At 38.2% G+C, this 26067-nt stretch overlaps 1 protein-coding gene across 1 annotated transcript in view; it reads left to right on the top strand.

The window, feature by feature from the left end:
- Positions 1-26067, top strand: part of LOC145768179 (dnaJ homolog subfamily C member 13-like) — a 44852-nt gene that overhangs the window by 16393 nt on the left and 2392 nt on the right. The window contains exons 18-53 of the mRNA XM_082579655.1: positions 192-287; positions 455-508; positions 895-1055; positions 1527-1572; positions 1655-1762; positions 2111-2211; positions 2282-2441; positions 3246-3308; positions 4167-4376; positions 4906-5108; positions 5450-5534; positions 5892-5991; positions 6818-6918; positions 7112-7263; positions 7929-8130; positions 8679-8794; positions 8904-8982; positions 9451-9586; positions 10101-10285; positions 10684-10875; positions 11379-11558; positions 11864-12022; positions 12488-12601; positions 16604-16720; positions 17304-17357; positions 18656-18818; positions 19507-19598; positions 19859-20033; positions 20348-20460; positions 22214-22383; positions 22857-22953; positions 23224-23346; positions 23928-24107; positions 24609-24752; positions 25313-25456; positions 25778-25877. Of these exons, the coding sequence (XP_082435781.1) occupies positions 192-287; positions 455-508; positions 895-1055; positions 1527-1572; positions 1655-1762; positions 2111-2211; positions 2282-2441; positions 3246-3308; positions 4167-4376; positions 4906-5108; positions 5450-5534; positions 5892-5991; positions 6818-6918; positions 7112-7263; positions 7929-8130; positions 8679-8794; positions 8904-8982; positions 9451-9586; positions 10101-10285; positions 10684-10875; positions 11379-11558; positions 11864-12022; positions 12488-12601; positions 16604-16720; positions 17304-17357; positions 18656-18818; positions 19507-19598; positions 19859-20033; positions 20348-20460; positions 22214-22383; positions 22857-22953; positions 23224-23346; positions 23928-24107; positions 24609-24752; positions 25313-25456; positions 25778-25877 (4675 nt within the window). The remainder of the gene's footprint in view (positions 1-191; positions 288-454; positions 509-894; positions 1056-1526; positions 1573-1654; positions 1763-2110; positions 2212-2281; positions 2442-3245; positions 3309-4166; positions 4377-4905; positions 5109-5449; positions 5535-5891; positions 5992-6817; positions 6919-7111; positions 7264-7928; positions 8131-8678; positions 8795-8903; positions 8983-9450; positions 9587-10100; positions 10286-10683; positions 10876-11378; positions 11559-11863; positions 12023-12487; positions 12602-16603; positions 16721-17303; positions 17358-18655; positions 18819-19506; positions 19599-19858; positions 20034-20347; positions 20461-22213; positions 22384-22856; positions 22954-23223; positions 23347-23927; positions 24108-24608; positions 24753-25312; positions 25457-25777; positions 25878-26067) is intronic.

Below are 26067 nucleotides of genomic sequence, written 5' to 3'. Positions count from 1 at the left end.
GTGAACTTCCTTTCCTGTTCTTTTTATAATTAGTTTATCGCAAAGTTCTTGCCTGACACGGAAATACTGAAGCTCCGCATTCAGTATTTCCACGATGTTGAAAATTTTTGTATGTTGGAAAACTGTTTTTGATATTGTTTGATTTTGTATTGTGCATCACGAGCTTTAATGAGCAGCTTAAATACTTACAGCCTGCCGGTCTGTTGATATATTTGGAGTCCGAAGATGAAGTTCCGGAAAACGAGCGCGATCTTCTGCATATTCGCGATAATTTAAAATCAGCCATTGTGAGTATTATAATATAATAAGATATACATTAGCCATTAAGCGTTGTCATTTTTACATCCTTTCAACATTGTCAGACGTTGAAGCGATATAAAACCGGCGGCCTTTGTCTTGAAAGTCGTTGAAGACTTTTTTAAAGGCGTTAATTACAGTTCGGTCTTTTACGCAGGACCAAACAAAAAATCAAACGAAATGGAAGCAACTGGACAAGCAAATGAAGCAGGTACGTCTGTAAACGTTGAATCAAGTTTGGAGTCAGCGCCTGTGTTAAACAGTTTATTGCTCTATTGGCGTAACGTTGATCTTTCACAAGAGTATAACTTGCAATAAGCTGTAAATAATCTTGCTTGGCACCGTCTTGCCAGCGTGGTGTTGGTGGCTCAGTGTGCTATGACCGCTGACTGCCAACATGCATCCTAGCTCTAGTTTATTTAAGTTATTTTGTTGTGAACAATCCTTTCAAAATATATTTCCTTTTGTCAATGCAGCAAGGGCTATGTTCTAGTCATGTAGTAAATTGGTCAGTATTTGTAGTTCTTGGCAGCATGTCTCAAGGACGCGTGTGCTGTGGCTGTGATTTTCATTCAACGATGTTTCCACAATACACAGGTTGAACGTGTGGTCAAGAAGCAAGCTAGTCAACTCATGGTACACTGGAGAGACAAAATGGGTCTCAAGCAAATTGAACAAAACCAACAAAAACCAATAGTATTGAGAAAACGACGCCAGCAGATCAAAAGCGAAGCAAATTGGTCTCTGTTTTACTACCAGTGAGTGTCATGAACACATCACATTGGAGGTCGCGGTTTACTTTTGGTATACCGTAAACTAAAATCGTGATAGTTTTGACTTTTGAAAAATTTGTTTTTGCTTTGATATAAACACAAAATGTAGTTCGAATAATATAATAATCATTCGCTATCTCTGCTTGCAGCAGATTGCGCATCAACATGGGTTACTTGACTGGGTTCCATGTGATTTTATAAGCCGTACTGCTTCCATGCTGGCTCAAGGCAGATTGGAAGAGAGTGATATGTCACCTGATTATAACCCGATTTATCCTCACTGCGTTATGCAAGAAAGGACACAATCGGTACCCGAATACAATCGAATAATATATTAGGCATTAATTCATCACCAGCATGTTTCTGTTGAGTGACACATGTTGACAAACATAACAAATTTAATGCAAAACATCAGAAATAGAATATTTAACATCTTGAAACTGTAATTTTTTTCAGGTTTGGTTTGGACCATTCGAAGCCCAACCTACTCTGGAATCACAAGGTACGCCTGTTGTAATTTTGATGTGATCTCTGCTATTCCTTTTATTTTTGCCAAGTTTTCACGTATTTTTTTTTTACTGCAGACAAGAGAGGAGTTGAGAGACGCATTAGAAAACGAAATGAGAGCGTTCCAGCTCGACAAAGATCTTGGCCATAAAACAGAAATTTCATGGAATTACACGGAATTTGAGGTAATGACTTTCCAGCCGCAGAAAATCAAGGTCGTTGTAACCGAAAGCAAAACTTTCAGACGTTATTAGCCAATTGTTTTTTTGCTTGCCAAGAAGTTAGAGCGCCCAAGCAACACTCGAAAGAACGTCGGTTTGACATCTATCGAGGGCACAGCTGTGAAGCGTCTGAGAGAGATGCAAGCTTTTCCTCTCACAAGTGCTATCTGTTTGAAAATAGACAATTTTCCGTTTGCCACACTTACGTAAGGCTTGCGTACGTAAAATGCACATCAGGTGTGAATCACTTTCCGTTAAACGTACCTTACGCAGGACGTAACGTGCGTAACAATCTAATTATTTTCCACTCAGTTGCAATACGAATGCTTGTCAGAAGAGATTAAGATTGGAGATTACTATCTACGGTTGCTTCTGGAGGAAGAATTCGAGGATAGCCTCTATATAAAACGACCGTATGTATTGCTTTCATTTGTGTCTCACTTCAACATTATTCCGGATTTTTCATTTGGTTCCCTTCCACAGGTATGAATTCTATAACGACCTCTACCACCGATTCCTTCTGACACCGAAGACGGCGATGAAATGCATGTGCTTGCAAGCCATGACAATCGTCTATGGCAAGTACTGGGAAACCATCGGACCTTTTCACGACACAAGATACATCATTGGGATGCTTGAAAGGGTACTATCATATGCAAAAACTGCTGGCTTAACATTGTACGTCTGCTTTGTGTACGTTGAACGTGGTGTTGTAGTTAGATCAACACTCTTAATCTATCAAATACGATAACGATTAACGATATTAGTATAAGAAAAAAAACGTCATATGTGTGTAGCAGGTTTGTGTGGTTTTCACAATTTTCCTTCCCAACAACCCTTACCCCTGCTACATGTGTCTGATGTCACTCTCAGAATGATCGTATTGGCTCTGTGCTACTCCACGGCAGAATATGCAACATGCATGCCCTGCTAGAAAAAGGTCCTGTCTCTCAACGAAACTCAACTCGGCACTCAACCATTTTTGTCGCCTTATTACTAAATGTCTGAACCCCACACATACCAACAAACTTTACTGCTTGCTGGTATTGCACCACAACATATAAGAAGAGATGTTAACACTCAAGCTGACAGGCTAAAACAAGCATGTGATAAAAGACACCTTCTCTATGGAAAAACTGCTATACAGAGCAGGTTGAAACAAGAAAAAGTTTCCTGACACAGGTTTAGCCACTAATCTCAACAAAAAAAGAACAGCAGACCATCTTTTTGTCTGTCCTCTGGTTACCACCCAATGCAGCAAGTGGAACCTTTTAATATACATTACAACTCTGTCGCACAAGAATGTGTCGATCTGTGGTGTATCAACCAAATTTAGAAGACTCGATGGAAGATCTATAATCACAATGGGCGTGTGTTTATTGTTTGATGTATTTTTCGCTAACTTTGACTGCAGTTATTTTGTCAATGTCATTTTTCAATCTTTCAGTGCTCGGATCGCATGGAAAGAGATCGCCTTGTTCTTTTTGTCGAAAAGCTCATCAAGTTAAAGGTGGGTTCGGTAGCATTAGTCGACAAAGATTACCTGTCAACATATTATAATCTGAATGTGACTAAACTAAATACGTTGCTTTTACCAATAAAAGAGCTACATATATTGTTCATTGTATTTCGGGATTCTACTTGTAATTGTCTTCTACTGTTTTTGGCGTTTCAATTTTCTGCACACTCATGTTTAGCTACTTTCAACCGAAGTGTTACATTTGCATTGTCGATTGGCTGGATTGCTTTCTAACCAAGAAAGGGAAACTAAAATTACTTTTATTTTTTAAAGAAACTGAAGTCTTAAGCTTAGTAGTGAAGTTGCAAGAACAGGTGGACTGGAAAAAAGTGTCCTTTGTGTCTGTCTCCAAGCGTGCCATGAAGTGCATTGCCAAGGCACACTCCTGTCTTATCATCTTATCATCCTTTCAAGCATCTCTCAACACTTCAGCGCCTCGGGTTTGACAGTAACTTCCAGTTAACGAAGAATCGATCGTATATTGAAACCATCAGCGACTTCTACAGTAGAAGATTCTGTGATCTCACATGCTCTGTTAAGACCAAGCACAAAGGAGATGAAATATTAAGTTTAAACTGTCGGCTGTATAATCGAGTGGTGAGAGCCATGGCACGGCACTCGAAAGCTTGCCGGTTCGACACCGCTCAAGATCATGCGTCTGTTTCTGTGGCAAAATACTTAAAGGCATGTCTAAAGGTGGACACGAAGATTGGCTTCCTTGCCTTCCCGTTCACTTAATCTAAATCTTCGACTATTGGGTTTAAGACCATTCGAAGTGGTGTAAGACCATGTAAGCCTGGATACAAAACAAAAAGTTTAAACTTTATATATTCACGTTTATTGCAACAGAGCAACGCTAAAGAGATTCTCGATGCCAATGGTGTGAAGGTGATGATAGATTTCCTCAGCCTCGCCCACCTCCACACCAGCAGAGCCCACGTCCCCACGCAACGTAACGTCATCGAAGCTACCCCTGAGATGATGTCTGGGGCTGGGGAGAAAGAATGGTACTTTGGCAATAAGGAAAAGGAACGTCTTGGGCCATTTAGCTTTCAAGAAGTAAGTTTGAGTACATGTAAGCATTTGTTACATCACTTAGTTAGGTTTAAACGATTTGCAGCAAATTGTTGTAAATGTATAACGAGCATGACATTTGACCTTTTTTAATGCTGGATGAATGTTTTAATTAGTCTTTTGAAATATTGAAATAATGTCAAGCTCTATGCGGCGGTGCTTGTATTTCGATGTTGTTTCATCACGTTCAGCCACCACTTAATCAACGATGTATCGTGAAATATTGATATACGTTTTTGCAATTTCATCATTATCTTTTTTTTTTATATCCCTTGAGCGTCCTATTTGACGCAATTTGCGAATCACAAGGACAATAAATCAATAGTAAGATTGGTGTGTATCGTACAGCATTGAGCTTCACATGCATTGTCTTTGGAATTGTTATCAGGCGTAATTGTACTTTTATGTGAGGTTTGAATCGTTTCCAAGCTCCCACAAGTGATGGGTTTATTTAAGCAGCACGTCGTTGGTTGTGAGGAGAATCCATGTTTAAACTATGCTCACCTTTTTCAAGATGAAAGATTTTTGGGAGGATGGGACTCTTACCGTCAAGAGCCGATGCTGGGCTCAGGGCATGGATGGATGGCGGCCTCTTCATCTTGTGACTCAGCTCAAGTGGTGTGTCATGGCATCCGGACAGGCTGTGATGAATGAGACTGATCTTGCCATCACCATTCTCAACATCCTCATCTCCATCTGCAGGGATTACCCGAGCAGGTAGACGATAAAGAAATTACATTTTCTGACTCAAGCATACGCTTCATATTATTCAATAACAATGAACCAACTTATTGAAGATAATGCCAGCACTGAATAGATCCCATTTTGGCTAATTTATATTATTTTGTGTTCTTGTGGCTATTTAAGTTTAGCACTTTTCCATTGTCCATTTTATAGCTATGACCCGGTCCCTATTCAAATAACGGTGAATACTAGGGTAAGGTGGTAACTCAACCACACCCGGGTGTGCATGCTTGCATGCGATTAAAATTAATTATTACTGGTTCTCTTTACATAACGTCAAGTGTAGATGCCTATCGAAGTACTTTTGTCTCCAGGGACGCTAACAACTCCGTCATTCGGCCTCTTCCAAGAATCAGACGTTTACTCGGCGAGTCCATTTGCTTTCCTCATTGTGTTCAGGTGAGTTGCATGTGACATTATATCATTTTTGTCCACTGTATGACCTATATCACAGTCGTAAGCGAACGAAAAACCTTTTTGCAAAGCTAAAAGCTTTCTTGTGAAAAGAGTACATACCATTGTTTCGTATCATTTGTGTACACGAGTTGGTAAAAATGACAAGAAAATAATTCCCTGTTGTCATTTACTTGCGATTTCATTATTTGGGAAAATTAATAAAATGTTTAAACCGGCTTCTAGCACTTTAATCCGTGTATCTGTTTAAAACTTTCATGTAGTAAGGTAAATTGAAATTGCATGTAATAAATCAAGGATTATTTTGAAACAGGATAAAATTTTAATTCTTTTTTAATTCAGCTCCTCCTGACTTTTGACCCGATCCTGGTGGAAAAAATATCAATCCTTGCTCTTCACGTCATGGAGGATAATCCTGTTCTTTCCAGAGCCTACTTGACAGGTATGGTGATGATGTGTTGTATTGTATAAAAGTAGTCCTTTCTTTAATTTAGAATTTGTATCTGCATCTTTACAAAGAAGACAACTCGTAGTGTTTTTAAAATACTAATAGGACTTTCTTGCCTGTGGCAAAATCCAAAAAATTCTAATTATCTGCTCTCATATGTTAACAGAAGGTAAAGTATCTCGCCATATCAAAATGATGTCAAAACAAAGGTTAAAAAAAGGTTAAAGAAATTTGTAGGTCTTAATTAAACAGCGCTCTGCAAGGGCAACTTTCAGTCTTTCCAAACGAGTAGGTGGAATAGTTGATTGACAGTAACAAGCTGATCATGAGAGAGATTGCCATGCTTGTGCTTTCGAAGGGGAGCCGAAATTAAGTAATTAAACAATTGCTCAATTTATGTCAAAAATGTGTATTTTATTGATAGCACAAACGAATTTATTTTCACACGAATCAGTTTAATTATAAACAGCGAAAAATCGATTGAACTGACTCGCGTGAAGATAAATTCGTTTGTATTGCAAGACATGTACCGAGTCGTTCATATCAAGCATTGTTGTGGGTTTGACACCTGGCAGAAGATATTTCATTTTCTTGTTGGTCGTTTTGAGATAAATTTTAAAATTCACTTTTCTCTTTACGAATTGCGTGTACGGTAGCTACGATAGCTTTGTAAATTCAAGCAGCCAAAAGCATTGTCTATGTGGTTGATTTATTGTGTTGTCTACTGTTGTGAATGGCTTGCCACGTAACTACCGTCCTTGCGAGTTGTGAAGGAATTTCTATGACGAGCTGCTGCTAAAGGAAACTGCTTTTTTTCTAGGTGTGTTTTTCTTCATTCTTATGTACACCGGATCAAACGTCTTGCCCATAGTCAAATTCCTGCAATATCTTCATCTCAAACAGGCATTCAAGTCGGAACAGGTTAGAATCAGTTTGATTGCGTTTCAAATCAAAACCTAAGTGCTATCTTGTATTTGGTCTACACTTATTAAGCTGAACTGTTATCGTACAAAGATAGAGGCAGCAAATTTTAACGTCAGTTAAACGTCTTTTAACCATCAACTGCATCGTTGTATACAAATGAATACCGTATAACGAGTGTTAACTTTGACAGCACACGTCCGACATTTTGAATCGCAGTATCCTTGGAGCCATTCTACCGGAAGCCATGATCCATTATCTTGAAAACTATGGAGCGAGCAAATTTTCCGAGATATTTCTCGGTGAATTTGACACCCCAGAGGCCATATGGAACAACGAAATGAGGTACTCATTTTCATGAACGTTTTAAGTTACTCCTTGCAATATCTTGCTTCCTTTCCATTTTCATTGCCGTGCTGCATTATAGTGATTACTAGTGTTCCCTCTAAGGTGCGCAATTACGCAGTCACTCTAGGTCATTTGCGCACTTTCAACGCAATAAATTAAAAAAAAGTTCATTCGCCACTTTGCAAACGCACCTTTAAAATCATAATGCGCACAAAACATTACTTTGCACAGTGTAAATTTTCTTGGAGGGAACATTGGTGATTACTCACTTTTTATCACGGACATGGTAACGATACAAATAAAACGTCATAAGCTTCAAAAGTTTACTTGAATTGCTGCAGCATTTGCATATACGATTTTACAATATGAAGGATTGAAGGGTGATCAAACCAAGCGTAGACAAATATTTATTGAAATTTGTTACATTTGTAAAATTTATTAATTTCTTACACTTTGGATAGAGCTGAGCGGTGTTTTTTTCAACAGCAAACTTTTTCAACAACTAAGCCTGGTGTCGAACCAGGATCGTATAATTTGAAAGAGAGCCCTTCATTCGCTAAGCCATCACAATAATTAACATATACGACGGAGAATTTATTAAAAATAGTACAAAAAGTTTGCATAAAAGTTATATTTGTTAAAAACTTGTCAATTTCTTTCAGGCGATACATGATCGAGAAACTGGCCGTCCACATCGCCGACTTTTCTCCCCGTCTCACCAGCAACATCCGCGCTTTGTACCAATACGTGCCCATCCCGTCGATCACATACCCTCAACTAGAGGACGAGATGTTTTGCAATATCTACTACTTGCGTCATTTGTGCGATGAGGTCAAGTTTCCAGAATGGCCAATCAAGAAACCGGTAAAATAACGTTGTTTTTTCGTTGTGTGTTTTTTTGAAATGTTGTCCTCGAAGAAGTTTGCCACTGAACGGGAGTTGTCACACTAAAATCGGTTTCATTCTTTCCGTGAAAGGATCGTTTTATAATTTTAGTGTCGCCATTGCCTGCACGGTGTCTTGATCGGAAAACAGTATGAGTTTGACTGAGCTTTTTAAAAAGGTTTTTAAGTTAAAAATGGATATATTAACATACTAACTTAAAGTAACAATTCTACCTTTTCCGAACTATTCCGAAAGCATCCGAATTGTTTCAAAATGATGCGCGTGGCTGCGTCATGCATTAGGTATCCAACATGTCCAATTATCCATATTGTTCAAGGATGTCACCAATATCCATCAGTGATCGTTTCTAAATTGCAAACCAAGCTGCTTTTAAATTGCAACTTATAAAAACCGAGATTACTCAGCCACAAAGGCCTTATAAAACCTTCTAATCGGAGCGACTTAAGACAGGAAACGTTTTTCGTACATCCAATGATCGGCTGTTAAAACCGGTTTGCTCTTGCTAGGTCGAGTTTCTAAAGGATGTGCTTGAAACCTGGAAGAAGGAAGTCGAGAAGAAGGCTCCGAGGATGTCTTACGATGAAGCGTATGACGTACTGAGGTTGCCCAAAGAAAAAGCACCGTGAGCTATTTCGTTGATATCGTTTATGTAAACAAAGAACTTTGCACATCTGAACTATTTTCTGTTTTTTCGTTCCTGATTTTCTCTACATTATTCACGATATTTTCAGGTTTCAAGAAGGCCAAATCCGAAAGGCTTATTTCCGCATGGCGCAAAAGTACCATCCTGACAAGAATCCTGAAGGAAGGGTAGGTTCATCTACTACAATCTCACAGTTGATATAAAGCTAAGCCGTAAAATACACTCCAAGCTTCGTCGTCTCTCACAGTCATATTTTTTGTTGTTGAGCGTGAAGTTTCAGCACAACTAGCATAATTTCAATAGCAAAAGAATATTCCATATGCCTATTACTGAGCAGATAGTTGATTAGTGGTATTTTTATATGGCCTTGTGCACAGGAAAAGATAGTTTATTGTGCAGGCCAGTGAGTGCAAAAGTAATTGCCAACGTTAGAAAGCATCAACCATGCTACGTAGTTTTTTGTTTTTTTGTTAAATACTTCTACTTCAGTCAAACACTGCTCTTTGCTCTTAATAAAAAAAATCAAATTTTGTTCGACTTAGTTCTTGTTATTCATGTATCTTTTCAGAAACATCGTTGATATTCTAAGATGCTTCTTTTCTGTCAACTCTTACCAAAACAATTCCATATTTCAGGACATTTTCGAGATGGTTAACAAGGCTTACGAATTCCTCTGCAGCAAGAAGAAACGTATCATCGATGGACCTGATCCTCGCAACGTGCTCCTTGTGCTCAAGACCCAGAGCATCTTGTTCAGGAGATACAAAGAAGGTACAGATTGCGACTCTATTATTATCGATATGAATGGGGTCAGGAATTAGTTGTTTCTGCTCCACGCCTTTCTTTCGATTTTATTTTGTATTTTTGCAAACACTGGTTTAAAGGTAAAAAATCTCTGCCATTTCGGCAGTTTTGAAACTAAGATTGATAAGATTAACAACGCACAAGAAACAGCAAAAGGCTTCTCAATCTGTATGTTTTTGATTGAGTCGACTGTCTCCCGCATGGTGCGTTTTTTTCTCAATTCAGTACGAATCGAACTTTAGAAGGATGAATTAAATATTTTTTCTTGAGCATATGCTTGCAAGTGCCCTGTCAAGTGTCAATCTGTCGTGTTAATTTTTGCTTATCAAAAACGTTTCTACAACGTTAATTCATACAAAATGTATGCAAAGTTGAGCTGTTATTGCTAAACCGGTACCGACAGGTATCACGATTAAGTATCGTGAGAGGTTTTTACTTCCGACGAAAACTCTATGTAACTTAACGTCTCTTGCACGTTCAGAGCTTTCCCCGTACAAGTACGCCGGCTACCCAGCTCTCATCAAGACAATCGTCATGGAAAAGGATGACGTTGAGTTGTTCAGAAAGCCCGAGCCACTCCTTGCAGAAGCAACGGAACTTGCTTACCATACTGTCAATTGCTCGGCTCTTAATGCTGAGGAGCTACGACGTGAAGATGGTATTGAAGTGAGTGGTTTCGTAGGTGATTTTTTAGATGCTAAATGCCTAGAATCGTTTCTGGCTGTATTTAAACAATGTCATATTGTGTACCTCAGCAGTTTCAACCTTTTTTCTTTCCCCTTACCCTATTCCAACTTTCAAAGATAAATCCTTTAAAAACTGTTTCCGGATTATAGTTTAAGTGTTAGGCATTTATCATGCAACGTATCGTTTCTGCTTCTCATGTCTCAAGAGGGTAAATTTAATCCGGTTTGAGAACCTTTGGTATTGACTCGCATTCAGAAATTCTAATCTACTTAAAAATTACTTGAGTTAAAGAAAAAACCGTTTCTGTGTTATATGTTGGTTGCTGTGTAACCCACTGTTTTGTCAGCTCTTTTATTCTTTCACACAATGTTGTCTAGATTTTACAATCAGCTTTTGCTCGCTGCGTGTCCATGCTGTCACAGTCGTCAAAGCAGGACGACTTGGCCGTGAAGGTGTGTGGCCACGTGTGCCGATGCTACGCAGTGTCAGCACAATTTGAAGAGTGCCGTGAAAAGTTCATGAACGACTCCACGATCATACAGGACGTGTGCCGCATGCTATATTACAAAGTGAGTAGCAATACAGTCACAATGATAGTAATCTATGTAAAAGGCAAGGTGGTTTCACCCAAGCTCTTATGAAACATGTTCATTGTTCATCCGTATTTCACTTCTCAACTATAGGGAATCAAATGATCACTAAGATATGAAATTAAGCCACAACAGAATATTGAACATTGTTTGCGAAAGCGACAATCACAAAGGTCTTTCGAACGTTTTCGGATTCTAGCTAGCCCTCATCATGAAATCTACTGAGGACATGAAATATTTAAATGAAAGTTGCGAGCTTCGTTTTTGCTGCACTAAAACCGCAAACAATCCTTGTAAACATAAATAACTTGAATGACTTTTTGTTTTAAACTGGATACACTTTATTGATTGTTCAAGTTGCTGCTCTGCAATTTTTACCCACCCCAGAGCACATTTGCACTTCGAAGTTTAACATCTTTTGAAACGTAACGAGTCAGTTAAGTGTTAGTTTTGCATTGCGTAACATCGTTTTAACGTCGCAGAATCTTCCCCAACTATGCATCGTTGCCGCCGAATGTGTCAGTGCCTTCGCCATAGACATGGCTCTTCAAACCCAGCTCTTCAAAACCGGTGTCTTGTGGCATTTATTGATCTTCCTCTTCAATTATGACTTCACACTGGAGGAAGGAGGAGTCGAAAAAAGTGAAAAGTCCAACCAACAGGTCGTTCATCGTAACTTCACTTCAAATAAAACAAATGATTTTTTTAAATTCACAAAACAGGAGCAATGAGAGTGATAGAATTTTTTGATTTTCCAAGAAATCTATTCGGCTTTTGGCTGCAACTTTTTAAAGTATTTTATTTTTTTTTCTATATTGCAACTAAGCAATAAGCTAACCGCCCACAGAGTGTGAAAACTGATTTGAAATTCGGTGCCAATGGGGTGCAACGTGCAAGTCGTCCTCTTCACAGCGCAAGCCAACGTTGATCAGCTATGTTCAATTGATTTTCTCTGTTGAATTTACAGGAAGTGAGTAACCGTCTCGCTCGGCTTAGTATCAGCGCCCTGGCCTGTTTGGGGGGCTACATGATGCCCGACAGCATCAACCCCCTCATCCACAAGTCCATCAGGGCTCTCATAACCCCGTATCTCACCAAGCAGTTGGGCCAAGGAAAATACGATGAGGTAAAGTTGGACTTTGGAAATCTGTAACTTTTGCAAAAAAAAAGTAATTTGAAACTTAGCAACACACGACCTAATAGTTTTTCTTGATAAATGTTCATATTTTTTTTAAATAAATGTTAAATGTTTAGCTTGTGACGTCCATAATAAAATCAATAGTATTATTGCTACTTAAAATTGTGCAATGCTGAGCAGAACAATTCAAGTTAATGTAATCACCATCAAAAAGTAATCCTGTTTTATTTAAAAATTATGATTTTATTTAAAGTAAACCTTTTTTATTTCAAGGTTCTGTTTGAACACGCATCTTCTGAAGGTCTCACTTTAGGATAAAAAATTTCACGGTTTCTTAGATATTGGTGGTTTCAAAATTACAAAAGTTAATGATAAATCTTTATTTTATGAACATTGAACACACTTCAATTTTGTTTCAAGTCATTTGGTAACTATTCCCATCTTAATGTGCAGGTCTTGAAGACTTTGAACAGCAACACAGAGAATCCTTATCTCATGTGGGATAATGGAACTCGATTTGAATTGGTCAAATACCTTGAAGACCAACAGACCAAAGTCGTCACCACTGTAAGTTGAATTGATACGAAACCAACCTCTAGCACAAGAAGCTGTTGTGAATGAAACGCATTGTCCCTAGTCCTTAGGGTGATTCAAAAAAAACTTTTTTCTAAATTTGATCAGTTTGGTTGTTTAGACCTGTGCATTTTGGACACGAAAAACACCTCGTCAAGTCTCAGGTCAATCGGTCGACATTTGACGCCCTAGAAGTGGACCCCTTTTTTGCCCGGGGCTCGAAAAGGGTATTTTTGCTGTATCTCGGTTGCCAATTGAGGTAGAAGGCTGGGACTAGGTTTAAAATGACCGGAATACATAACTTCCTATCTAACTTTAAGAGGAACATAGGGTCTATCTAGCTCATTTTCTTCATAAATCCCCTAAAACCGTTTTTTAGGTCCTTCGAAGGGGCAAAAATGGTCAAAATTCATGAAACCAGCGCACTTAGAGAGAACTTTGGTGATGTTTGGAATTTTGGTTGAAAGCCAAATAGAAATTCATTGCTAAAAGGAATGTTTTGATAGCATATGTTCCCTCTCACATGTATATATAGAAAAAGGGCATTGATAACACACAAATTATACAACTGTTAGGTACTGGTAAAACGTATTTAAATAAGAGATATGAGAAAATGAAACGTTTAAAAAAAATCAAGATTAGCAGTTTCATGTGTTCAGTTTATCAAGATGGTGTTTGCTCAGTATAAGGACGTTCACCATTTAAAGTCTTTCAAGAACTTTTTACTAGTAGTGTTAGCTTTTTTTGATGTCAAGGACTGTTTAGCTGCTTTTCTGACTTGACAACGATAAGCATACGTAAGTTTGATAGCTTCGTTGATACCAGCTTCGCTTTTAGGGGCAGATTGTCTCAGTTCAATGTCAGTCACCATACCAAGAACTCTTTCAACAACATCATTTGTGCAGGGTATGTTCTGGAGAAGGCTTTGGAATAAAGCAAACTCTTCCATTTCACTCCACAATCTTGGATTGCTCCATGTCAAGCACTCAAATTGTGGCAAAACTTTAAATAATTCAAAAGAGTCACTTCCAATGAGATCAGGGAGTCGAGTAGACTTTTTTAACACAGGCATCTGCACCAAACCTTTCCCAATGACAGCACGTTTAGAACTTGACCTGTATGATTGTAATTTTTTCCACATTTGTACTTTAGTTTCAATGGAACTCGATCACTCGCAAATGCTAAAACAACATGACGCTCTGTAAGGTACCATAAATGTGAGTTTAGCTTGTTCTGTGCAGCAACAGACATATCATAGAAGAGATTAGGATAGGTGGATATTTCTCCTTTGGATGCATGTATAACTTCATTAATACCATTCCAAATTTCCAAATCGTTGACTGCTGCATCAAAGGTATTTGGTGATTTAAACCAGTACTTGACATAAAAGATGGTCAAAAATGAAGCAAGTGAATATATATTGTCAAGGTAACTGCAATGTGTAAAGCCTGTTACCTGAGATAATTGACATCTAAAAAGAGCAATTTGTATGGTGTAGATGACCTTGGCCATCCAACGTGCATGGTGGAATGCACCAGGAGCTTTGAAAGTGAAGTTGTACTCCTGAGGAAAAGCACCACCTAGGAACAGAACAGATAACTCAGCCAGTTTTCTGTAGTCCTCACGAATATTATTGCTATCTTCAAGCCATTTGTAAAGAAAATCGAGCACTGTCTCTTTGATACCATACAGTTTTCTGCTTTTTGAAGTAAATATATCATAATTTGCTGTAACAATTTCGTTCCAGACTTCCGCAAAGTTTTTGAATACTGCTTCGTAGGGAGATTCAGTATCACCATAAACAACAGTAGCTGCTCCACCGCATACCAACTCCATTACATGGTGTCGACATGCCATTTGTAAAATACTATGTCCTATATGATTTTGAAGTTGAACAGTAATTCCAGTTTTATATCCAGTGTTCACTGCAGTAGTGTCAAACACGACACCCAGAATGCGCTCTTTACAAAAACCAACTGTTTCCAATGACTCAATCACTTGTTCAGTTTCTTTTGTTGATCCACCATGGCCTGTAATGTTGATAACATCCACCAGCACTTCTTCATCATCATTCAAGCAATGTAGTACTACAGCAAGAACTGGCTTGTTTTTCCCAGTGTGAGTCTTCTTCTTGATTGTTTTGCCATCCCAGTGGAGCATCCAAACAGCTTTTTCATTTTGCAACAATTCAGTATTATCGTCATTTATATGCAATACTTTTTCTTTTCGAGCATGTTTTTTGTATCGAAGAATAGTTGATTGTGACAATGCAACATCATCAATATCTCCACCTGAAGCTTGAACTAAACATGCTGTGTATTTCAGTTGTTGTCGAGTACTGATACCATCAATTTCAGCTTGTAAACTTGCCCTTTTCAATGCTTCTTTACCAAAAGTCACTGTTGCAGTCTTCTTTTTTGCTACTGGAACATAATCATCAAATTTATCACATGATGAGATAGATGCTTCATATTCAGAGGAAAAGATAGCATTGAAAACTTCTGGTGGGCTAGATGAAGTTGAAGCAACATCAGTTTGGCTATTGACAAATCTTAGTCTTTTAGAGTTTCTTTCATCTCGTTGTTTCTTAGCAGATGCAAGAGCCTTATCTTGAGGTCCAATACCTCCATACCTATCATTGCCCACAAGTACATGCATATCCATCAAGTATTTCAAGTCAGTTTGAAACTTTTGTTTAGCAGACAAGTCTTGGTTTTGCACAGCAGATTCACTGAGATACTTCTCATATGTGATCGGTACAACACGAAAAGTCATTTCACAATCTTTGATGAAATCATTCTGCTTCTTATTGATAGAGTCTGTCATCTTCTTAGTTCTATTAACAATTTTATTGTGATCTTGGGTGAGTTGTTTCCACCTTTTATCAATATTCAAAATGTCAAGGACCAGTTCATGCTCTCTCTTACATTTGTACCCTGCTCGAATCCACCATTTTTGTACTTCCACCACAGTTTCCTTTGCTGAATCCTTTAAAGAAGACTGCCTACTTGTCTCAAGTTGGTGATGTTTGTGACGAGAGCGGCAGTTAAACAAGACATCTTCAACTGTTAGAGGTAGTGATCCAACATATGAAAAATCAGTGGCATTTAGACATCGATCGAATGGCCATAAGCGGGTTTCTGTTCTTGTTTTCATTGCCATCAGATTTTCAGGTTTTAGAAATCAAACACTTCAAGTTAATTACTACTTTCAAATTAATATACAGCCTGAGCAAATGAAAACAAATATATTTAAAGTTTATTGAAGTTATAATTAAGTATAAACATGGCAATAGGGGGTTGGTTTGTATCACGTCGTAGTGAATTTGGCTAAAAAATCAGTTTATTAAGGTTTATGAGGAAAATAAGCTAGATAGACCCTATGTTCCTCTTAAAGTTAAATAGGAACTCATGTATTCTGGTCATTTTAAGCCTAGTCCCAGCCTTCTACCTCAAGTGGCAACCGAGATACAGCAAAAATACCCTTTTCGAGCCCCGGGCAAAAAAGGGGTCCACTTCTAGGGCGTCAAATGTCGACCGATTGACCTGAGACTTGACGAGGTGTTTTTCGTGTCCAAAATGCACAGGTCTAAACAACCAAACTGATCAAATTTAGAAAAAAGTTTTTTTTGAATCACCCTACTAGTCCTATGACCTTGGTTCGAAATTTGGTCACACCCGTAGTCCGAAAACGGCATGCATATCTCCTTAGGGTGTGATAAACTGAAGACAAAAATGGACAGCAGAAAAGTGCTTCTTCTTTCCGCGACTCAAGTATTTAAGTATAGGAGGACCTTTCTTTCAGAAAAAAAGTAAAGTAAACAATTATTGTGAATTGTGTATCAATGATCGGCAGTCATGTTTTAACTGGGCATGGTTTTAAAATGTAACACAATTTTTTGTTGTGTAATATTTTTTATGTGTTGTTTTGAAAAAAGGAAGCAAGCATGCCAACGTGTCATTTCAGGTCGAATGTTTAAGCTATTGATCTTTTCAGGGAGAGTGTGACCCCTCATTTGGTGCTGAATTTGTGTTCAGCCTCCACAGCAAAGAACTGATCGTCGGCGAAATATTCGTTCGAATCTACAACGAGCAGCCTACGTTCCCAATTGAGGTCAGAAATCTGTGTTGACGCATTATTTAAGAACTTTAAAATTTTTTAACCATTTTTATCTACTGAAGTCTCCATTTCGTTAAGAAACGTGTTTTAATAATTGAAGTTACGTTTATCATCTATGTAGCACACAGAGGACGGGGCAAACAGCTTTGTTTCAAACGTGACCAGAATTCCAGGTTGGGTTAGGATTAGGCGAGCACTGCTCATGAACCATCGCCAACAACACGTCTTAGAATGCATAGAAAGTAGAACCGTCGAAGAAATCTCGTTTGCAACTTCTATAATTCTTCTTTAAATACTTACGGAATCGAGCGAATCCTATAGCCCATTAACAACTGAACAATACTTTTTTCGTTAGTTGAAGTCAGTAGCAATCATTGCTGTATTTTTGAAGGGTGTAATAGTAAGGGATTCTGAAGCCTAAACTATATTTACTAAGCGCTTTGTTCTCTTTTCAGATCATTTTTTGGGCCTTTTGCTGACAGTCGTGGTAAACTTAACTGCAGCATTGAGCCTACAGGAAATACACTTTATCAAGTTTTAATGAATTATAGCCAATCTTTGCCACATTTTGTTGCAGGATCCACATCATTTTGCCAACAAGCTGATCGATTATCTGGGCTCGCAAGCCGAGGTACTTTCATTGAATTGGTATTTATTTTGTCTATGATCTACTCTGCCGTGATTTGAGTATGGCTTAATACTTTGCGCTCTGCTTTAACTTCCTAGCAAGTGAATTTATAACAATCAGAATAATATTCTTGCAATCCACTGATTTTCGTGTAGTCTTGGTCGTTTGATCATAGTTGAGAGTGGTTGAAGATGTGGTTTTGTAATTGACAATGCATTGTTGCGGAATAAGTTGTTTGCTATTGCGATGACAATAGTGGATTAATCTCAATTGCATTCTAAGTGCCATGCATTATTTTACGGTTGTGAATTTGATTAATCGTTTCTATCAAGAAGCGCTAAACATAGCTAGCAATTTAGACTTTTTTGCATTGGCTCAACGTTTGCCGACGTAAAAAAGACGGATTTTGACATACAGATGATCGATAATAAGAAAATCAGGTGGACTTATAAACTGCTCAGACACCAAAACCACACTGAATAATTTTAAATACAAAGCAGTGTGCCCTTGTCAAAAAAAAAACAAACTAACCAACTGCATCAGAAGACAACCGTTTTAAATAATATCATTCAACCTGTTTGCTATGTTATCCATCATCTGTACATGGCATATGGAAATTCAGCAATTACAAATCAATGGAAACGAAATGTGGTTTTTTGATGTGCGGTCTTCTACAATCTTAAATGTCAGATACAATACTCCCCGCTTCATAAGAAAATTTTCCATATCCAATTTTCGACAGATATTTCCCGTTTTATGGGACCACCCGCTTAATCCGACCAACTTGGCTCTGTTCTGTTGTGGTCCGATTACGCGGTTTGATTGTAATCGTAGACCGTCATCTTGATTAAAGCAACAATCGATTTAAACAGATCATCTCACATCTTATTAATGTCATTGTTATGTTTGTTTTGATCAAAAAGAAAAATTTAAAAAATGACGTCACAACTGAAAATTTAATTTTTGCTGTTACAATTGAGCAGTGGGCGCTTACAAAAGACGTAATTCCGACATATCTCGCCAGTCCAGAACACGAAATCCCGATTTCATTCAACATTTTCATTTTTAACTGCAACGTAACACAACAGTGTTTCCATTTAATTAATTGCCATTATTTTGATTTGTTTCATGTACTCACCAATGACCGTGGAAACTCCTCTTTCATTGGTTTGTCGTGTCATTTACTCATAATTCTTGTTTTTTGTAACTAATTTTTTGTCATGCTTACTAAATTTACTAATTGCAATACTAAAATCTAAATCCTGATACAATTTTTGCTACTGATTGCGTGTGGTGTGTAGTACGTTTTTAGTCTCATAGCAATGGGCGCGCAACAACAAAAAGCCAAACCCTCACTGAATGACTTGCAGAACGTAAACAGCACACCCACGATTTCCACCAAGAACATGGACAACTGCCGTGCGGCCCTGAAAGCTTTGTCGAATTGCATTAAGCAAAATGCCGGTAAGAATAAAAAGTAACTTCCACTCAAGCCAATCTTCTTTCTGCTCATTAAGGTATCTAATATTCTATTGTCCAATCAGCGTGATGAATTTAAAACGTAGGTGTGTGGTACAAGTAGCACTTTTGAACCCTGGGCAGTCGCCATGGATTGTTACACCATGGGTCTCGGGGAACACTGGTCTTGATCACACACCAAACTAACAAGTGGGTCCACGTCCCACCTCATGGGCAACAACTTCGACTGGTTGGCTAAAACTTGTTAGAAATCCTGCTGCCTTGCAGGAAATACTTTTTAAGTAAAGGCTAGGCCCATCGCCAATAACTGTGGTTAGCGTCAGAAAGGGCATCCGGCTGGAAAATCTGTGCTCCAAAATATTATTGAAATGATGATATGGACAGCTTCGTTTTATGCAAATAAATGAATTAATTCAGTTTTCACTATTTCAACCGTCATTGTTTTTAGTCGTTTATAATCTGTAGAGTAAGATTTTGGTCTAAACAAAATATTACGTTAAAAATTTAGCGATTCTTTCAAGTACAATTAGCGCCCCATGATCGGGCCCTGGTTAATGGGACCGGCGACTCAATTGAACCAATAGGACTGATAGGTTGTGCTCACAATAAAAGTTTAAATTCTTCAGCTGCCCTGCACACAAATCACGATTAACCTGTCTTCACTTTCGTTCAGGAACGGAGGTGGTTTGCATTGGTCACTTCAAGCTTCTGTTTTCTCTGCTTCGTGTTGATAATGCTGCAGACATGCAACTGATGGCGCTTGAAGTAGGTTATCTCTTAGCTTGGAACTGAATCGTTTCTAACTGACCCAGTTACTCAACATGATATCTGGTGTTGACAAATTTGTTATTATCTTACGATAGCTTGTCTCACCAAGACTGGCTTTACAACTCAAGCCATCATGAAAGTGCGTTAAAATGTCCACCACTACTTTTTTCAAATCAAAATTACGTTTCACGGTCAAACCTTAATATCTTTATTTTTTTATTGAGAAAAATCTTTTTTTGATTGGGAATTTTCTTCAGGTTTTATCAAACGTGACAAGCAACAAGTTATGCGTTGAAAACATCGCTGATTCCCGCGTGGCCACTTTGCTTCTGCTGACCTTCGATGTTCTGCCTGCCGGGTGCGCCTTGGTGCTGGAGACGTTGCATGCTTTAGCCTCGAATGGAAAAATCGTCAAAGAGCTTCTATTGCAAGGTTAGCCGATCATTGTGAATGTTCTCAGTTCAACTAGATGGTTTTATGGTCAAGAAACGGCAAAGGGTGATAGGTCAACATGGAATATAAGCATTCAGTGTTGAGCTGAATAGCACTTCAAAGAGATATCTTAGTAACATCGTACCAGGGTTCTTATCACGGCCGCACAGCCTGCTTGGCATACTTTCTATTGGTTTACAAAAAGGATATAAACTTCTGCAATATTTCATTAAGCCCACTATCTTCGCTTATCAGTTGAAGATTTGTTATATAAAATTCACTATATTTACCACTTTTCATTCAAACCGCTCCAGGTGGTCTACTGTATCTGCTCAATTTATTTTGCAATTCGGCTAGTCCCGAGGTGAGACAACAGACCGCGGAGTTGTTCGCTAAGTTGGCCTCTGACAAGCTCAACGGACCCAAGGTGGGTTTTGACTTATAATAATGTTTGTTTTTATATAGTGTCCATCGCAGAATACATTACTCCTCAGCGCTTTACACAGCAGACAGTGTCAATGCAGCCGTATAGAGGCACAACTGAGTACATTGTTACCCGAATCCATTCCATTGCTCAGTGCCAAGCAAGAATTAGATTCAGTACCATTTTTAAAAAGTCTTTGGGTATGACCCGACAGAGTATCGACCCCATGCCTACCGATTCAGAGGCGGGCGCACTAACCACTAAGTCACCGAACCGGACTTGTAGCAACTCATGACCAGAAACAGTGTTTGTTCTCTACTAAACAACTTTTGGAAGAAATTTTGTTTTGCATTTTTCCAAAATAAACTAAAAACGGCTTTCAGGATATAAGGAAAGTGCAAAGTCAACATAAGTCGTTGGTTCGAATCCTGCCTGGGTCGTTGTTTGTTCTTTGTAGATTTCCTCTCGTTTTCACAGGTTATAGGCGAATTCTTCGTAAACAATTCTTCGTAAAGCAATTCTTCGTAAGCAATTCTTCGTAAAACAATTGTTCGTAAACAGTTGTTGGTGAAATGAAATCCGTAAAAGAATTTTTCGTAAAGCATTTCTTCGTATACATCAAATCTCCATTGCATGCACGAATAAATGCTTTGGGAAGAATTGTTTTACAAAGAATTAACTTTACGAAGAATTGTTTTACGAAAAATTGCTTACGAAGAACTGTTTACGAAGAAAACGTCGGACACCGTTTTCACATACTCTGTAAAACAAGAACCCACTTTGAAACGACATGCATTTCCATTGTCACAATCAATATGCTTAGCTCGGTCGGCAGGCTACATTTTGGTTCTGAATAGGTGAACTATTTTATTGTGTAATTCTGTTGTGGTGTTTCGACGGTTACTGACCGATAGTACCCTTTAGTTACGCAATCTTTTATTGTGAAATCTGCTTCTAGAAGTTTGTGTGTACGTGACAGTATGGAAGCTTCTCTGCCTTGTTGACAAGAAGAATGAGTTCTTATGATGTAATATTACCGTAGTCTCTGGAAGCTTCTTGTCCAAGCAACCTGTTACAAATAGCCGCCTGATTTGATTTATTTTTAGTTATTATTAGAGTTGTGTATTATAGGGAATAGAAGTTATATGAAAAGTATTTTGAAGACGATTGTAGATGTAGAATTCCAGCCGATTTTGAATAGATTGTCAAAGTGGAAGTTATTGGCAATTGTAAAGTATTCGTTGCAAGTAATTGTATCGATCCTCTATCATCTTGTGTATATATATTTTGAAATCGACGAAGACGTTTGCTGTTCAAAATTTGATTTCTTTACGTGCTGAAAGTGGTGAACCATTCGTCGGTTCAAGCATTTCATCTATCATCTCACTAGTAGAACTATTCGTCCATTTATCTGACTGTTTAACGTTTGATATCCCAATAAACTACGTCAGCAATCTTTCGAAGGTCTCTTCACGTGTAAGAACTAGAAACAATTGTGACACCCATCCATTTACATGCAAATGTTGGTTTAGTGGATAAGGTCGTATTTATGGTTTGATACCCTAGCTTAGCTAGATGTTGAAAAATGCTGTGTTTATTCCCATGGAAAAATAATATAGCTTCATTAATTCCTGCCAAAAGCGTTCCAATGTCGAGTCAAGTTTTTATGAGCTTTCTTTGAGCCATTGCAAACACAGTTCCCATGTTTTCAAATTCTATTTTAAATTTCAAATTTTTCGATATTTTTTGTACCTAGGTGAGGATTTTCTTGAACAAATTCCTACCGGTCATCTTCATGGATGCGATGAGAGACTCCCCGGAGGCGGCTGTGCACATGTTCGAGGGAACGCACGAAAATCCTGAGCTAATCTGGAACGACGAGTCCCGGAAGAAAGTCAGCCGAACTGTGAAGAGGATGACTGCCGAGTAAGTTGATCGCGTTATAGTCCTCACGCCATTTCGAAGTTGAAACTCGCTACAAACTAGTTCTAAAACTATTGCATTGCTTTAATCAATCTAATGTCGCTCTCCATTTTGCTTCCGAAAAGAATCTTTGGAAGCAATAATGCTTAATCTAATGTGATTTGAAAATTTCCCAAAACTTTCTTGTGTATGTAAATGAAGCGTAAACTTGCTGGTTTCACTGTGTTAAGCTTTTAGTTGTTTGTTAGTTTAAGTTTCAGGGTGGCAAGAAGCCGATCTAAGTGTCTGTTTTCAAGCATGAAGTGAATCACGCTTTCAGTTTACGTAAACCTGAAAACATTCTTAGCTTAGACCAGGCACTTTTACTGGTGTTGGTTGTTTTTGAAATCGAAAGTTGTGCGTTTTCTTAAACTTTGTACTGTTTGCAGATCAAAATGTTTGTCCGCGGTAAATTAATTTTCCCTATTGTTGTACAGACTCCGACAAAAGCATTGTTCCAACCCCGACTTCACATGGTCCATTCCCAAAAACTTTGCAACGGTGTATGCGGATAGTGACGGTGATGAAATCACGGTAATAAGCACCTTTTTCTGATCTTGATAATTAGTTTTACCTAAAAACGTACGTTAAAATAACGTTAATGGTTCACTGTTATGTTATATCTGCGGCAAGGTTTTTTGTTAAGACAAGTTAAGTGAGAATATTTTTATACTTGTTATCGACAGCAAATTAGTTATTTTTTACATCGATTTACGTCTGCTGACGTTGGATCAATGTGGAAAATGACCGATCTGCTGCTAAGAACCGCATACACCGTATCTCAAAACAATCTTTTCATGACAGGTCGGAGGCGTCTACCTGCGCTTGTTTATTGCTCAGCCTGGCTGGGTATTGCGCAATCCTAGGGAATTCACTGTCGAAATCATGAACAAAATATCAAAGCTGGTTACGACTCCTAATCCCAATGTAAGTCCCTTTACGTTAGCTTCGACATATCGAAGAAAGTTTTATAAAAAGGATAATTAAGTTGATTAAGTCAGCATTTGTGTTTTCAACACAGCCTTGTGGTTTTGTTGGACAATTGGTTCAAAACTTGGCGCATAATTTTGTTCCTGGCAAGATTCTATGAATCTACCGATTCGTTGCAACAACGACTTTTCGTCCCGGTACCACACTGGCCACCACTGTGATCTTGAACGCTTCATGAAATTTTATGTGTTTTTCAAGAATGTTGTAGACTCATCTATGCACAACTTTAAGCCTCACTTGTGTATTTGTATGTGTCGGATCATTTTCTTTGCCATTGTGTAAGTAATCGTCGTGACATATGGTGTTCTACACTATCAACTTTTGGGTTCTTTGATAACATCTCATCTTAGAAACCCTATTGATGCCGAACTAACATTCCATAAAATACATGCGGTAACAGAAAATAACTTTAAAATTTTACAGTTTTTAACTTGTTTTATTGCCTTTTTCCTGCTTATATAAAACATCGGTACCGTTATTTATCTTGGCTAACTGTCAAAACAACCAACTCACGACAGGGAGAAGAACTGGAAATGGTCACCCAAGCGGCTTGCTGCTTGTTCACGACCCAGCCACTGCTCGCCGAGCATCTTCCCGCACTTGGTCATCTTCCTGTGCTCTTCAAGGGCATGACCACTAAGAACGACGCCATCCATAAATCCTGCATATCTGTTCTTCATGTCATATCAAACAACGAGGTAAGGAGCAAAACAACATTTTACAACGTCATTTTGCATTGTGATACTGTATTGACGGTGCTGTGAAATGACGCAGCGGATAAGGTGTTTGCTTTCATATCATGCGATTTTGGTTTGAGGGTGGGTGAATTGTTGGACGAGGTTGCCGATGGAAAGGGCGGCCGAGATAAAAGAACTATTCTTGTTAGTTCCGAAGTTTAGTTTGATGAGAACCTGAGGTGTTCTGATAATTCAACTGTTCTATAAATTCTCATAACTTAAAAGACTAATCAGAGAATCGTTAGTTGGTTTTTCAGATTGGCCCATATGGTTTTTAAGACTATATTGGAAAAATAAAATTGTATTCAAATAATCCCATCTACTAAATCAGTACTTTGTTACATCGATTTAATGTCTGCAAATATTGAATCGATGTAAAAAAAAGGACTGGTTTGTTGGCTGGTGTTGCACTCGAAGTAAGAGTGTCTCCTGTTCTCAATCTCAACCACATGTCAATTCCAGTCTTGCATTCATAACTTTGCTGCCATTGATTGTATCGGACCACTGATGCACGCCATGAAGTCTCGACCGGACCAGGTGGACCGGGCATGCGAGGCACTGCATAACATCTTCTCGAAAGACCAAAGCTCTCAAATAATGCAGCAGGTTTGTTGAAACAGTTTGATTTGCGCCATGGTAAACAAATTTGATCTATTATTACGTCTGCTTATCATTGTCAATTGTTGAAATGATACAAAAAGGCCAACTCTTGCTTGCTGAGGCAATGTTGCACTTCCCCAAACGAATGATGTTCTACAATTTAAACCAATATCTTTTCATAAGCAATTCACTCTTTTTGTTGCATAATAAATTTCATTGGTGAGAATATTATTTTGAATTGTCTTAAAGAAACTGTAGTTCATCGGGTGAATTATTTGACGTGCATTAAAATATTTCATACAACATTTTACGGGAAAAGTTTTTAGATGATTTCAGTGAAATAAGAACACGAGAATATTGTGAAAACCATGTACTTGAACACTATAAATGTCAATCTTTTTCCTTTGGTGACTTCCCTTTCAGTTGTTTGTGGTAAATTCAAAAGAGATGTATTTACGGCTAAATTGTTTCAAAATCACCGACAAATAATAATTACATCTTCTGCACTTAGGTCTTGAATCTAATCAATCAGTTTCGTTAACATGCTCAATTGCCCATCTATACAGGTGATGAAGACAGGTTTCATCGCATATCTGCTCAATCTTCTTGAAGGAAACAATCTAAAAGGAGTGAAGAACGCTCCTTCGGTCAAAGCACAAATTGTTAAAGCTCTCAAGGCGATGCTGCGCAGTATGGAGTATGGTGAACAGGTAGTGCATGACTTCAGTCATTCACTCTTATTTGAGATTTTCACTACGGAACAACTGGTTGAATCTGTTGTGATTTTTCTGGTTTGTCTTTAAAATATGAAAACAAAAACAAGTGTTTCTAATATGATTTTTTTTCCAACCGCGAAAAACCTTCGTACCTGAAAAAGTCATTTCGAATTACAAGCACTTTTTAATTTGGCGTTATAATCTCCCTGTCTTCAGCTTTACACAACATACGTGTTGGACTACTTGAACTGTGCTCTGTCATTCACAAATGTTTTTGTTTAATCTATAAAGCTCTTCTTATATTCACTTTAATAGATCCAAAAAGAACTTGACGCCTCTTCGGTGTGGTCTGCCTACAAGGACCAGATGCATGACCTCTTCATATCCGAAGCACCTGTGGCCGGCTACTTAACTGGTAAGTGTTTTGAGAGGCTGGGTCGATATATTTGTAATATCGGTTGCTCTCGCGTGTGAAAGCTTCGTGAAAATATCGACTTAATATTACGGTTGTGTTTATGTTTATTTATAGTCGTGTAAAGAACTGCTTACGAAATGGGCTCGATTAATTGACACTTAAAATCCGGGTTAATACCTAAATACCGGAA

This window comes from Aplidium turbinatum, chromosome 4 (assembly GCF_918807975.1).
Source record: "Aplidium turbinatum chromosome 4, kaAplTurb1.1, whole genome shotgun sequence".
NCBI classification, from domain to species: Eukaryota; Metazoa; Chordata; class Ascidiacea; order Aplousobranchia; family Polyclinidae; genus Aplidium; species Aplidium turbinatum.
The sequence above is the reverse complement of the archived record's forward strand: the minus strand, read 5'-3'. Positions and strand labels throughout refer to the sequence as shown.